Raw genomic sequence first — 15,710 nt, 5'->3', positions numbered from 1 at the left:
CATGAGCACCGAGGATTGGAATGAGGAGAAGCAAAAGCATGCAAGAAATCCCCAACGCTACAAGCAACAAGAGGATGCGACCAAAGCCTGAATGGAGAGCATAGGAAGCTCTCACCTTGGAAGCGGAGTTTGGGATGCATTCCATGTCTACTTTGTAAATATCAACGCTTATCTTGTACGTTTCATTTGATGTTATGTCTACTTTGTAAGTATCAATGCTTATCTTGTTGTTTTGGTACTTTTAGAATCAAGTGGTTGGTCGGCCGCCCAGGCCGCCGGCAACGAGAGAAGAGGAGGCCATTGCTCACCGCCATAACACGTACTTTCTTTTGGAGAAGCTTGAGTGAGAATGCGCCAAACTGAATTGGGGGCGCATTGGAGATATGGTAAGTGTAGCAAGCCTTAACCTTATGATTTGTATACGTGCTTTACCATGTCATGTTAGATCATTGTTTTGTATACCAAAAAAAGCGTCTTGTATGGCTTTCACAGACCAATGCTTGACCCTGAGTGAGGGCTCCGCATAGAGTGGCCTTGCCCATGTCTTTCCTCTTGTACATACATATTTTGGTCAGCTCTCACATCTTTGTTTGAGCTTGTATGCAGCTACTTTATACAATTTTGGTCATCGAGTATAGCTTGTATGCAATTTTATGGAACTACTTTATGCAATTTTGGCTGATCTCGTCAAAGCTTGATATGTAAATTTCACATCTTGCAATATAATTTGCCCATTGTTTGCACTTGTGTGAATTGTGTACCTACTTTGTAATGTCGAAAACCTTATGGCACTCTAACTTTTTCAACAAATGACTTCGTTCTTCACATCAGAGTATAGTTGCCTTTGGTACTCTATAAGTTTGGCATAATGGTGCATCCAGCTACAAGGCTGCAGCTCGATGCATCATTATGCAAAAATAATAATAATACCTGCACGCGTCGAAATAATCGTGGATAATGGCCCTGCCTCTTGTAGTGAGAATACCAAATAGAAAACTTTAATATAAGGAAGATCAAAAAAGAACATCAAAATAATAACTATGTAAAAATATAGTAACAATCTAATTGTAATAAAAAAACAAAATGATAAGAACAAATCGATGTCTTTATGGATTGCAAAATCTAGTCATACCCACTTTCAAATGAGCAAGGACTTAATTCAACTTTTAGCCTAAACGAGGCATCTTTAGGTCCACAATTTTCTCCATGATTTCTTCCATATTCAAATCCCTTATATTCTCTTAATCATAAAATCCACTTGCAAATGAGCAAGGACTTAAATCAAATTTTAGCCCAAAGGATCTTTAGATCCACAATTTCCTCCATGCTTGCATCCATCAAATCCATTATATTCTCGTAATCATCAACAATCTACCTTTTCCTAAAACTCACTTTACTTTTTTCACTTTTTCCTTTGATCTATTACAAATAAGCCTTTGAGGTAAACACCAAAAAGATAACCCTTGATATAAGACCCTTTATACCTTCATTTATGTTCACACATTTATAAGCTCATGCATTCCCCCTCAAAGACTCTTCTCTTGTTTATGGTTCATTTCCTATATGTATATAAAACATATACACATTCCCTCCAAAAAGCCATATTTGTAAAGCGACCATCCACCTACTGGTGACTTTTTAGGTGCTTACCTAAAAAAAGACAAGTGATTGTTTTTGCATAAAGAGAAAATGTTGCACAAAAAGTTTTTGAGTTGTTCATGTTTAAAGGCCAATTTTCAAGCATGTTGCAACATACAATACTTTTAGAACTCCCTACATATTCATATTTTAACACACTATCACTGGGGATGATGGATAAAAAAGCTAGGCTTAATGAGTTTTTTAGTTTTTCTCTATGATTGTGGCAACACTCATCGATAAGTTTGCCACTACATTGAAAAACTCATTAAAAATTATTTTCTTTGAATCTCTCGTTGTACGTACTTTTAAATTGGACCTTTTTTATGGACATGAAAAATATTAATCTTTACCTATCAATGCATGCAACAAAGTACATTTTTTATATGCTCACTTCATTTATAGGCCTTTAATATATTAAATGATCACATGCAAAGTAAAAGTTTACTTTATAAGCCATTGGTCTTCGATACATTAAAAAATTACTAATTTGAAAGGTCTATCTATGTTTTAAAGTTACAGTCAATGATAATGAGTATTTGTCTTCGTGTGGATTGAATTTTTTGAACGTTCGACAATTTTCATGTATAAGAAACTCTTCATATTTATGAAACAATGCTAGTAACTTACAAGTATCTTGCAATCAAACATATCCTTTATATATATAAAAAAGTGAATGATGTTTATTAGTTTAGTTTCATGGCTTGGAGTGTTTATGTGGTTTGTTATTATGAAAGCACATCATCTCATATTCTTTATTCTAGTGAGAGGCACTATCATTGAAAAGTTAAAGAAGCAAAAGTCTATGCATAATGTTATAAACAAGTGAACTTTGAAAGCACATCATCACATATTCCTCCCTATAGAAAACATAAAGAGGCAAAAATCTATCTAGAATGTATTGGAGCTTGAAAGGATTTACTTTGAGGTGAAACAAGTTCATAACTTGTGAATGCATACAATATTTACTTTATTCTCTTGAAAAAATGGAGATAACCACAAATTTAAAAATTTCTAGATCATTCCTCCAATGGTGAGAAGAGTGTACATGAATGAAAGACAGTTGAAGAGGGAACTCCATGAGGGAGGAAAAGTATACAAGTTGAAGGAGAAGGAATGCATGAGGTTGCACAAAGGTGTGTTTTTAACGAAGTAGGCAATGAGGCATCACCATTGGCTAGGTAGTGAACACATGGGGTGCATGAACCAAGGAGGAAAATTAAAAATTGCTGATGCAAGTGAAAATATAGCTTGGAGGTAGAAGTCCTTACATGTGTGGCTCTATGGGAAAAAGGGTGTACAATGGCAAAAGTGTGTGGACAAGAAGTAAGGGTAAAGTTAATTCAAAAGGAAGTGTCTCTTAAGTGTTTTGAATGCCTCTGTTTTTAAGGATAAAATCATATTGTTTGTTTAAGATAGCATTGTGCCTCCTGTTGCAAGGTACGCGTGTGTGATCAGTAAAGAGATACCTTAAATGCAAATTCATGGAAAACAAGAGTGTGTGCTTTGATGTGGAGGACAGAGTACCCATCCAAGGTCACCAAACGATGCCCATGTGAAAAATTTAGTGGGCGATGGTGAGGTATACAAACATGACAAGAAGAGCCTACCCTAGCCAAACGATCCATAAGACGAGATTGAGTTGCAAGAGATGGAACTTGAACCTTGTATAAGAGCTATGACACACACAAACGGTTACATGGAAACACGTTAACAGTAGAGATCTGCCAACTGAAGTGCAAGGAATGGGACCTGAACCTACGTTCTCTTGGTTAGGAGCCTGATGAGCGAATGGCTACAGTACTAGAGAGAGAGAGATAGAGAGAGAGAGAGAGAGAGAGAGAGGGGGGGGGGTCCATCATTTGGCGTGTGTTGCGTTTGAAAACTGGCCTTTCTCGTGGGGACGGCTTCAGGGTTCCCAGTGGGCAGATTAACAACTAATTGGAATCATTGACAAGGAAGGTACCACCTTCCTTCAATCAGGAAGGTACTACCTTCCCTGGTTGAAGGTACTGTGTACTGCAGGTCACCCCTGCAGTACCTCTAGCACAGGGTTATACGATGAGGCCAGGGCGTTGTTAGCAATTATACTTCTCTCTTGCAGCCTAGGAAGCGTCTTGAGTTTCACCACGACCCTGCATCATGAGCAGGGAGCACCTCTTGGAGATACCTCCGCAAGCTGAGTCTTTTGCCAAGATCAGTGTGAGGAAGCTGGACCGTTTTGCTGAGGACACGGGCGTGCCCATCCTTAAGGGGGTGTCCCTGGACATCCCTGCGGGCGCCGTTGTGGGCGTCATAGGGCCAAGCGGCAGTGGGAAATCAACGTTTCTGCGAGCTCTCAACAGGCTATGGGAGCCTCCGGCAGACTCCGTCTTCTTAGACGGAGAGGACGTGACGGGCCTCAACGTTATCTCTGTACGTCGTAGGGTAGGCATGCTCTTTCAGCTGCCGGCAATGTTTGACGGTAATGATCATGCCTGCTGCCTTCATCACATGCGCCTTAGCCGTTTGCATATCAAAGGAGATGATTCTTTGACACTGATTCTGCTTGCTTTTGTGCAGCTGCTATAATTTATTTAGTCTGTTTTGATGCACAGGAACTGTAGCTGATAATGTGAGGTATGGGCCGAGTCTTTGTGGGGATAAGATAGATGACTCGAGGGTGGAAGAGCTTTTGAAGCTTGCAGATCTGGATCCGTCTTTTGCTTCAAAGGCAGTTGTGGGTCTGTCAGTCGGGCAAGCCCAGAGGGTGGCTTTGGCGCGCACGCTTGCAAACGATCCTGAGGTGGGACGTGTATGTGTGTTTGAAAGAGAGATAGAGAGAGAGAGAGATTAATTAGTGATTGATCTCATTACTGTGGCGGCTTAATTAATGGTGGTTTTATGAAGGTCCTGCTGCTGGATGAGCCCACAAGTGCCTTGGATCCGATATCCACCCATCACATTGAAGACGCCGTGACCACCCTCAGCAAGAAGGGCCTCACCATCGTCATGGTCTCCCATAGCGTTAAGCAGGTCCAACGAATTGCCTCCCTTGTTTGCGTCCTGGTCAACGGCGAAGTAGTGGAAGTTTCAGGGGCAGATGAGCTTGCCAATTCAGCCCATCCCATGGTCAAGCAATTCATCGAAGCCAGCTAAACAGTAATTTCGGTAGAATACACAGGATACATAGAATAATGCAACGTGATATAAATGCCTTTTTTAATTACTGTGTTCCTTAAGCAGAAGCTTGTCAGACAAGAGTTATGTTCGAGCTCCTAATGAACATTGTACCAAGGACTTTGATTCGAGCATTTTGGGAGCTCCTAGGGAACATTGTATCATGGACTTGTCCTAGTGAACATTTTATCATGGACTTGTGAATTTGATTCGAGCACTTTGGTACTGAGCATATACGATTTGATTTTAACACTTTGGTATCCACGACGAGCACTTTGCATATTTATACATATATTAATTTGATATGGGTGGAGAGTTGGTACACTTCTCCTAAAAAGTTATAAGGGCCAAAGAATGTGCCCTTCATTAGAAGAATGCTTTTGTTCTAGTGCACATTGTACAATGAATTTGTGGATTTAATTCGAGCACTTTGATACTCCATCTGAGATCAGTTCTAAAAACTTTGATTTGAGTATTGTTTTGTTTCAACAAACTGATTTTGAAGCTTTATAATATGCAGATTTTATCAATAGGTAGCAAAAGTACATACACACTTTCTTGTAAAGACACAATTAATACATGTGTAAATATATATATACATACATATATATTTATATGTGTGTAGATGTGTATAAATATACATGTATAAATAAATATATTATAAACATATAATATAATCACACTTTTATGTGGATAGAGAGTTGGTACAATTCTCCAAAATTTACAAGACCCAAGGAATGTGTCATTCCTTGAAATAATACCTTTTCTCTTGTAAAAATAGTACTATAGATTTGTGAGTTCATTTTGTGTAATCGAATTCTCACCGTATATTGTATCTACTTTATTAAAACAACAACTTTGTAAGCCATAGCTTGGTAAGTTTGATTTCTGTAAATTGAAATTCTCATAGTAAGTTTTATGTGCTCCATAATTTAAAGAAAATTGATTCTACAGCTCTCTGAAAAGCTCATTGGCTTTAGGATTGTTTTTTCAAATCTAGTAGAGCATGAAACGTAGAAAACATGGAAAAGATCATACACATCCGACTTCTCTTTGTAGCCATAGCTTGGTAAGTTTGATTTGTAAATTGAAATTCTCAAAGTAAGTTTTATGTGCTCCATAATTTAAAGAAAGTAAGTTTTATGTGCTCCATAATTTAAAGAAAATTGATTCTACGGCTCTCTGACAAGTTCATGGGCTTTAGGATTGTTTTTTCAAATCTAGAAGAGCATGAAACATAGGAAACATGGAAAAGATCATACACTTCTCTTGACACAAGCCAATACCCTTGAAAGGAACTCTATGTAACATTAATATGGCCATGTCTCATTGTTTGGAGGCGTAATGACAAGGCATGCTCGAGAATCATGAGATGGACTACCAAACTTGAAAGGTCTTACTACCTACTGTGCTATTCATATACTCATGCAATGATTCACAAAAGCATAACAAGATGTTGATGCCCATTATGTACTACATAATTAGAGCTAATGCTTTATCATTTATTGTTCCATGAAATAAACTTTCGTTAAGGTTAAACAAATCTCACCACATAATCATGTAATCTGCTTTACCTCACGAGCCTTCATCATCATCTCTTTCAATGCTTAAGAGGTAGTTTTCTTATGTGCTTAACTAAGATCCTTTCATTGAAGGAACACCAATTGTCAATCTCATGTGTGTCCATTTTCATGCATACATGCTTGAAATCCTTTGAATTACACTAAAATTTGAATGCATAGCATGCAACCACGATGATTACATCAAGGCCAATAGTTGCACTTTGGCGCTTTAATTGCTTAGCCATTTTGAGATTACTTTCACCACATCACGAGCTCGCCTATATGTATGAAGGATGAGTTATCATTTTGAGATTAATTTGTTTAAAAGGGAATAAAAATTTGCCCTAGGTATTCAATATTTTGAAAAATCCTAACTTGGGAATGAGACTAAAGAGAAATGATAAATCAGGAGCTCAAGACGGCATTGAGTGAAAAAGTAACATAAAGAGAATAAAGAAACATTTATGTATGTTGTTAAAGAAACATTTATGTGTTGTGAAGACTATGAATAGCTCTAAGGGTATACTCTTCATGTTGTGAGTTTCACCCTTGGAAGCATACAAGCTTAGCTAGCTAGAGAAGCACCCTTACGACCCCTAAAAATGGTCAAATGGTTCAAAATACTAAAGAAACTTTGTGTGGTATACATTGAAGCAAGAAGCACTCTTACTAACCCTGACAATGGTCAAATGGTTTAAAATACTAGAGCAACTATGTGGTATGTGTGAGAGCAAGAAGCACAAGTGTGACTCTAAAAAAGTGGGATCTATGTAAAAATGGCACCACCGAAAAATGGAGACTAGAACTATTTTGTGTTACCCGAGACGATAGAGTAAATAACTATCTTGATACATGGTGTTCAAGTTAAGACCTTACTTTATCCTTTCCAAAGCATGCATCATTGGGTCTTACTTTAGAGCTACAAACTGTAACTTTCCTATGTGGATGCGCAAGCTTGTTCCTCGTGTCCTCACTCCATTGTCACACACCAGAATGCTCCTTTTCCAAAGAGGGGTAAAGGGAGAGCTCTCTATGCCTTTATAGATGGAGGCAACAAGATATGGTCCTTCATGATGGTTCTCTCTCACAAAAGATGGGGGAAGAAGAAGAATACAATGGAAAACCCACAATCAAACCTATTTAAACAAGCATCCATCTAGCATGTAAGAATGCAATAGCATGCAAGCAAGTAATAAGAGGGAAGAAGAGGACCTCACAAGTAAGAAGAGCATGCAAGCAAGTAAGAAGAGGAGCTCACAAGTAAGAAAAGCATGCAAGCAAGTAAGAAGAGGGAAGAAGAGGAGCTCACAAAGTAATAAGAGCATGCAAGCAAGTAAGAAGAGGGAAGAAGAGGAGCTCACAAGTAATAAGAGCATGCAAGCAAGTAAGAAGAGGGAAGAAGAGGAGCTCACAAGTAAACTATTGCAAGGGAGCAATTGATGTGACTAGTTTTCACACTAGGCCAGTCAACCTTAAAAATGGACCAGTCTTTATTACTAGTCTTAAGCAACTATGTACATAGAGTTTATAGACTTTCCCTGTTTGATATTAAGCACAAGTTAAAGTTGATTCATATATTCCATCCCCATCTTTCAAAAGGTAAAGTGCCCGTTCCAAGGGTAAGATGGAAAACTTTAAGTGCCTTATGATAGGTAGGGCAGGTGAAACTATGTTAGCTTATGATGTGGCTTAACATGCCCCATCCATATATCACCTAAGTCAATGGTGAAGCTGCTACCAAGGTGGAATGGTGTGGATGGTCCAAGATACACCATGATATTGATGGACATGCTAAGTGGTATGATTTAAGACTAATCCATAGCCAGAAGTATGAAAAAGTGATAAGATGCTTTGGGTAGCCCTATTGGTTGGCAGTGTGTCGATGCAGCATGAAAACTGTGTCAGGCCTTTGTTGGTTGATGTGGACCCTTCAAGATTAGGTAGTGGGCGTAGAAGTGGTCTACACCCTGGGATTGGTGAAATGAGAACTAGAATGATTTGCATGGGCAGAGCGACATGAGAGTATGTCTAGAGCTCACAACATGATGTTGAGAGATGAGGCTTCTAATTCGTGTGTGAAATATTGGCCAACAACGTGAGGTTGTGCTAGTGATAAATTAGAGTCAAAGCAGAGGTTACGTGCATGGAAGCTTCTTAAAGGTTTCTGTAAGTTTGAGAGTTCTCTAGGCGATGGGTTGTACCATGGGCCTCGATTACACCTACCATCATCTCCCCCATCCCCAAAGATGTACTTGTTAGGGGTTGGCCTTGATGACGAGGCTATTTATAGGTGCATGTATTTGTTTCTATCATGAGATGCAAGAAGTGAAATACATTGTGATGCCAGTAGTAAAATATGTAGGTGACATGCATGGGTAATAGGAGGAAGGTGTTCCCGTATGTGCACACTTCTTTAACACAAAGACTTCTCAAAATCCACTACTTTCTTTCACTTTCTTTGGCATTTACGTGACATTCCTTTTCCTAGGGAGTCAAGATTATTACATGGTTTGGGGCATGGCGATGGGCGTTTCTCACTGTTGTGAATGAAACTAGATGCTCTCTATGGCTCGAGGGATTTGGTGTTATCAAGCATGTGGGATAGAGGTATTGAGGATTGAAGACAAGGCCACTAAAGGTTTCTATTGATTTGAGGAAGGTTCGGGCAATGGGGCATAACCATGGGCCACATATGGTGGGCTAGGCTTACACCTACCATGGTCCCTCCCATCTAGAAATGTACCTAGAGGGTTGTTAGTGAATGAGGCTCAATATAGGTTTTTTAAATAACAATTCCTACATAAATTTTATATGTATAGCCGGTGTTTATATTGCAGGTGGTGTGAATGGGCATTGGGAAAAAGGTGGGCTGGTGTATAGAAGCTTCTTCCAATAAAAAGTAATATATTGCTTTCTTTGATACTTTTCATTCTGCTTTCTTTGACTCTTTTTTCAAGTAGCTTGTGTACCATACCTTGGGACAATGATTTTATACTAAATGTGGGCCTGTAAAAGATTAGAATTGGGATGAGTGAGTCACATGGGGTAGAATGTCTTTGTGAATAGCAAGACACGGGACCTATGTGAGTATATGTAAGCAATGTACCTTGCTTGTTGGGTCTTTGCAAAAGCTTTAGAGCTGATTGGTTTCAACCCAATTTGGTAGTTGAATAGAAAGCATCTTGGTGAGGATGGTGGACACCTTGTTATGGGCAATCTTGAGTCTTGTGGTGAGTGACTTGAAGGTGAGAACATGAGTCAGTGGCACCCATTCTAGGATAACCATGTCGTCAAAATGGAATTAAATTTAGTCCCATTGGAATCGAGGTCATTGGCGATTAGTTGCCAAACCTCGCTCATGGTTCCTTCTTGTTAGCCTCGAATTTTGGCACCAAAAAAGCTAAAAAAATGTGGTTCTACATGGATAAAATTCATTATTTTATGGTGGACACCTTGTTATGGGCAATCTTGAGTCTTGTGGTGAGTGACTCGAAGGTGAGAACATGAGTCAGTGGCACCCATTCTGGGATAACCATGTCGTCAAAATGGAATTAAATTTAGTCCCATTGGAATCGAGGTCATTGGCGATTAGTTGCCAAACCTCGCTCATGGTTCCTTCTTGTTAGCCTCGAATTTTGGCACCAAAAAAGCTAAAAAAATGTGGTTCTACATGGATAAAATTCATTATTTTATCAAGCTTTGTTGGCATTTATTCCTTCCTAAAATTTCATTGCAATATTTTATAACCACTTTGTAAGTGATGGCATATTTAGTGGGTGTGTAAAATTTGTTAAATGCCATACACATTTTTCTCTTGACTTTGGTTATAACATAGAAATCTTAGCCATATAAGCAAAATAAAGCCTCAAACTTGCAACCTTAGGATATATACAAGTTGTATGCTTTTTGAAATAAGAAAATATCAAGAAAAGGTAGTTTGGGTGGTTGGAGAAGTACATGACTCATGAAAAGAGGTTGTGACTCTTCTTTTTTCCCTATCTTCCACTTTGTTGCTTTATGCATATGCATTTCCTCTCTCAAGCTTTGTGTCAAATCAAGTCTCCTTTCCACCTCTTCCTATGGTGGCAGCTAACCTTGGTAATCCCACCCTCAGTAACAATGTGGGAGGCCAAGCCAATCTTACTGGTCTAGGCAATTCTCCTAGCACAAAATCCCTTTCCACGGTGCTGGGGCCAAGTCAACGTTAAGCTTCGAACCTTCAAAGGATCATCCACTGAGGAAGTGGATGACCACATCCGATGGTTCATCTCCATTTGCAAGAGCTGCGGCCTTGAGCAGGAGGATGCCTTCTTGGTTCTCTTTCCATTCACTCTCCAAGGTTTTGCAAACAAGTGGTTTAGTCAATTTCTAATCGATCACTTTGTAGACTAGACCACTCTGAAGAACACCTTTCTCCGCACATTCCATCCTAGTAACTATAAGGACCGCATTCTTGAAGAGCAAAGGAAGCTACAACTGCTACCAAGGGAAAGGCTGTCAGAAATTGTGACACGGGGACCACAGTGTTGGTGGCACACTTACCGACTTGGTGACTTCATGGTGCATTGGTGGGTGACACAGGCCTTGCCCAAGTCCACTGAATACAAGATTAGATAATAGAGAGAGATGGCCCACACCAACTACGTTGTTGGAATTCCAAGAGCTAGCCTCTCAACTTGAAAATGTGAGCGTGATGTGGACTCTGTACATCCAACAATGACACAACTGGATGACCCAGTGGCGTAGCTGAAGCAGGAGCTGGAGGCACTCAAAGTGTGCTAGAAAACTCCGAGCGAGGAGAGTACCTTGCTCCAACTCAAAAGGGATATTGAAGAATTGAACACTCATCCAAGAAGGGCATGTGGTGTGCTATATGCCAATCACTTGGATACATCATCCAAGAATTCCCAAAAAGGAGGTACTGTTCCTTTTGTGAAAAAGGATGACATGAAGACAATGATTGCTACTACCTCAAGGGGATCCATCAATGTCATCAGCAACAAGCTCCTCATCTTGCCTCGACAGCCCGTAACCTTTTCCATTATGCTACAATTGCCATTTTTCGTTCCACAAAAATTTGAGGCTAGTGCCTCCTTGCCAACCCATTCCCTCCCCATTCCTCAGGTTACCTACCTTCCACACCCACCCCTAATCCTCCTACACCAACCACCATGGCAGTTGGTGTGAACCGTCCTACTCGGCCTCCCCAACCTCGCCCCGTCATCTGCTCTACAGATGTGGGGAATATGGTCATTACCAAAGCCGTTGCCCACTTTCTCTAAAGGTTCTCTGCCTTGTAGGCATTGTCTCGAATCCAAAGATCATTATACTCGGGATTATCCCAAGCAAAGGGCATCCACTTCCTCAGACTTCACATTTCCAACCCCAACCATCTACTTAGTCTTTGTAGGACATCCTTCGTCCACCAAAGGACATCCTCCGCCCACTTGCCAAACTTCCTCTCCCACCCTTGGAGTGTCTATCACACCCACAACACCCACTCATGAGGATCCACCATCCTCCATAGTGGTTACGCGATCACAAAGGAAGGACATGCCTAAAGAGCAACAAGGGGATAAACCACCATCCTCCATAGTGATTACCCGATCACAAAGGAAGGCCATGCCTAAAGAGCAACAAGGGGGTGAGCCAACTCTTCCAGTCCCCCGCACAGTCATAGATCAATCCTTCCTTCCGAGACCTCCACGACCAACCCTCCCTGTCGGACACACCACCTAATCCCTCCCTCCCACATTCCAAACCACATCTTGCACCTTTATTTCTAGCAGATATATTCAGTTTGCTAAATCTTGCGATACTTGCCAACAATGTGGGCCCAAACGCACCCGTCAATCTCATCAGCCTCTCTAAATATCCCTCGCTTAGTCTGCATTCGAGAAATGAGGTCTTGATTTCATGGGGCCCATGGACCTAGTGGCACACGTGATTCGGTGTAGATACATTCTTGTTGCCACCACCAATGATTATGTGACCAAGTGGGCGGAAGCTGAAGCCACCAAGGATTGCACAACCAATACAGTGGCTCCGTTCTCATACAAGCACATTCTTGTGGCACAGTTCTTATACAAGCACATCCTTGTCCACTTTGATTGCCCCTTGGAAGTCACCAGTGATGACAAAGGCTCCCTTTTCACATCAATGAAGTCATCACTACCTTATTGAGAAGCTATAAGATCTTCCACTGCAAGTCATGTGCTTATTACTCCCGGGCCAATGGGCATGCGAAAAGCACCAACAAAGTGCTCTGTCACTTACTCTGCAAGATGTCTCATCAATACCCCAGTCATTGGTCGGAGGCCCTCCTCGGAACCTTGTGGGCTTACAGAACCGCCTTCAAAGCCACAACACACCACAATCCCTTCGAACTGGTCCACAACGTGGAGGCCATTGGACCCTTCAAATTCAACCAAGGTTCCCACCGCGTAGGGACGTCCCGCCAAGATGACACTACCCTCAGCACTTCAGTGCTTTGCCTGACCATCCTAGAAAAAACCTGGGCATTAGCAAACCAGGCTTTGGAGGTGAAACAAAATAGAACGAAAGCATGGCATGACTGCCCCATCTCAGGAAGCCCCCATTCCAAAATGACTAGCTAGTCTTTGTGTACCAAGACCATTATTTAAAATAAGGAAAGAAGCTCGTCCCAGCTTGAGAAGGACCATTTCTCATCCACCAAATTCTTCCTCACGACATCGTGCAACTCCGAACTTTGGATGGCCTGCTTCTCCCCACTGGTCAACGGCTCGAGGATCAAGGCTTATCGCCCCAAAGCCTCCCTTGCACCCTTTCCTTCACCACAGCCCACCCCCCCCCAAAACCAAAAAATAAATAAAAAATCCAACTACTCCTCCCGAATCCCGAATGTGCTTTGGTTCTGCCAACCCCCGTTCCATCCTCCTTGGTTCATCCGCCAACCCTTTCCCCCTTTGTTTCATCCGTCAACCCCCCGTCTCTCTCTCTCTCTCTCTTGTTCCACCGCGTCTACCAGCCCCTTGGTTCTCCCACTCACTTACCCCCCCTTTTCCACTCGTCCGCTAGCCCCCCTTGTTGGATCCAACCGTGCCTAGTCCGCACCTTCCCCCTCACACCGTTCGCCAACCCCCTTCCCTCTCCATTTGCCATACAATCTGCCTCACCCATTCTTGGCAGCCAGCTCTTGCTTCAACACTCGTCGACTTCCCCCCTTGTCGACTCGACCACACCCTTGCCGCCATCGGACCATCCCAAACCCTCCATCCTGGATCGTCCGCCAGCCTTTCCTATACCGTCCGCCAATCCTCATTCTCCTCTTCAACCATCTGTCCGCCAAGTCCCTCCCCCTCTTTGACTGTTCGTCAGCCTTCCCCCTCTCTCCAATCGTCCGCCACATCCCTTTTTTTCTTTTTTTTTGGATCGTCCGCCCTTCTCGCAGTTGTGGCCTGTGCATGAGCATCTTCAATCTACTTCACCCTTTTTGCTACCAAACTTTGGTTGTTGTTTAGCTGCTAATGTATGTGTTTAAGCACTTGCTGGTGGTTGGCCAGCATATGATCAATTTCCACAGTCTTTGCTTGCATCACCTCATCAAAGGCTTTTAGTTTTTCATCTTGGGCTTTGTTTATCTGCTCCCTTTTAGTTTGAAGGCTGACCAATCTTTGTTTGGTTGTGCAGCAGTGGCTTCATTTAGCTTAGTGATTTGCCTCTTATACCCTTCTTCCTCGGTTGTGAACATAGCATGGGCATCCTTAAGTTGTTGTGTATGTTGGTCTTCTTTGTCTCTCACATGTGCCACTTTTTTTTGAAGCTGGTCCTTGGATTGGTCGACTTGTGCTTTGAGCTTTGTGTTTTCTTTGATTTTTTGAACCACTGTCTTGCTAAGTACTTTGTTATGCTCCTTTAATGTTTGGAAACTGTTTTTCTGCTCTTGTGCTGCTTTTAAGCTTTTAAGTGTTACTTCTCTGTGTTTTGCATCTACTACAGCCATTTCTCCTTAAGCACTTGCACTTGATCATTCACTTCAAGTAATTGTCTCCATAGGGTGGCATTCCTGTCATGGAGCATGTGAGTAGTAAGTAACTAGCATCTCCATATCCTTTGTTCTTGTTCCCATATAGAAGCACTTGTGGATGCTGAGCCCTTTGTTTCATGAAATTGTAGTTACAGCATGCTATCAAGGCCTTCCATGGTTTCCTATAGAAATCGATCAACCTTTAAGTTGTGTAGATTATGTTGTAAACAAGATGTCAAATGATAGAATTAACCAGATTGTTGTAGAGAAGCTTGACAAGAATAACTTCCATGCTTGGAGGTTTAGATTGATAAATTTTCTGATGGAAAAAGGCTATTGGGACTACATTGATGAAGGTGAACATGAGGAGGCACTAGAGATATCGGAGATTAATCCAACTGCTACAAATGTAAAAGAATACAAGGATTAGAATCAAGGAGTAAGGAAAGTCATGTATTGGATTTCTATTAGCATACATGAGACCATGATTAGGCATATACAGGATGCCAAGTCACCGACAAAGGAGGCGTGGAAGACCTTGGTGAAGCTATATGAAACTAACACCAAGGCACGAAAGATTCAGTTGAAGAATGAGCTTCATAATGTGGAGAAGAAAAACATGTGTATGAATGATTATGCCTTGAAGATCAAGGCATTGTGGAATCCCTTGCATCTATTGGTGTTTCTATTTGACGATGATGATAAGGTGGAAGTATGTCTATGTGGTCTTGGGCCACAATACAAGGCATTTAAGACGTTTATTTAGACTTGGAAAAACATTTCCAACTTTACAGATTTGGTGTCAATGTTGATCATTGAAGAGAAGAATTTAGGTGAAGATCAACAGTCTTCACAAAACAAAAATAGTTCAGAGCAGTAGGCCTTCTACACAAGCTCACGTAGAGGAAGATGTAGAGGTCGTGGACATGGCCAAGGTGGTGGCCGAACAAGTAATCAGAATTATGGTCAAGCGCAGTAGCAGCAATAGTTCCATGAATCACACCAACAACTTAACAAGTGGAAGAGACCATTTTAGAGGCAAGGGGAGTCAAAGAGGTCATGTAATTGGCAAAGGTAGCATAATGATACATGATGCTATTTTTACGGTGGTAAGCATGGACACGTGTAGGAAGATTTCTATAAGAAGCAGAATGACAATGCAAAATATTCAAGTGCAGAAAAATAACTATGCATCCTCTACCAGAAATAATGAGGATAATGAGAGGTTGTTTGTTATGCAACATGTAGTTAATGCTGTGTCTGGAAATGATGTAGCATCATATAAGGATGATGTATGGTATGTTGATTCAGGTGCTTTGAACCACATGTCATGGTGAGTGGTT

At 41.2% G+C, this 15,710-nt stretch overlaps 1 protein-coding gene across 1 annotated transcript; it reads left to right on the top strand.

Annotated features, from left to right (window-relative positions):
- The first annotated feature begins 3,593 nt into the window (after window positions 1-3,593).
- LOC147610238 (ABC transporter I family member 17-like) lies at window positions 3,594-5,001 on the top strand. Its single transcript, XM_086786087.1, has 3 exons — window positions 3,594-4,102; window positions 4,236-4,423; window positions 4,528-5,001. The coding sequence occupies exons 1-3, from the start codon at window positions 3,781-3,783 to the stop codon at window positions 4,774-4,776; spliced, it is 759 nt and encodes a 252-aa protein (XP_086642213.1). The 5' UTR covers window positions 3,594-3,780; the 3' UTR covers window positions 4,777-5,001.
- Window positions 5,002-15,710: the final 10,709 nt, after the last annotated feature.

Source organism: Cibotium barometz, chromosome 49 (genome assembly GCF_041138505.1).
Source record: "Cibotium barometz isolate CiBa-2024 chromosome 49, ASM4113850v1, whole genome shotgun sequence".
Classification (NCBI taxonomy): Eukaryota; Viridiplantae; Streptophyta; class Polypodiopsida; order Cyatheales; family Cibotiaceae; genus Cibotium; species Cibotium barometz.
Note: the sequence above shows the minus strand (reverse complement) of the source record. Positions and strands in the feature narration are given on the sequence as shown.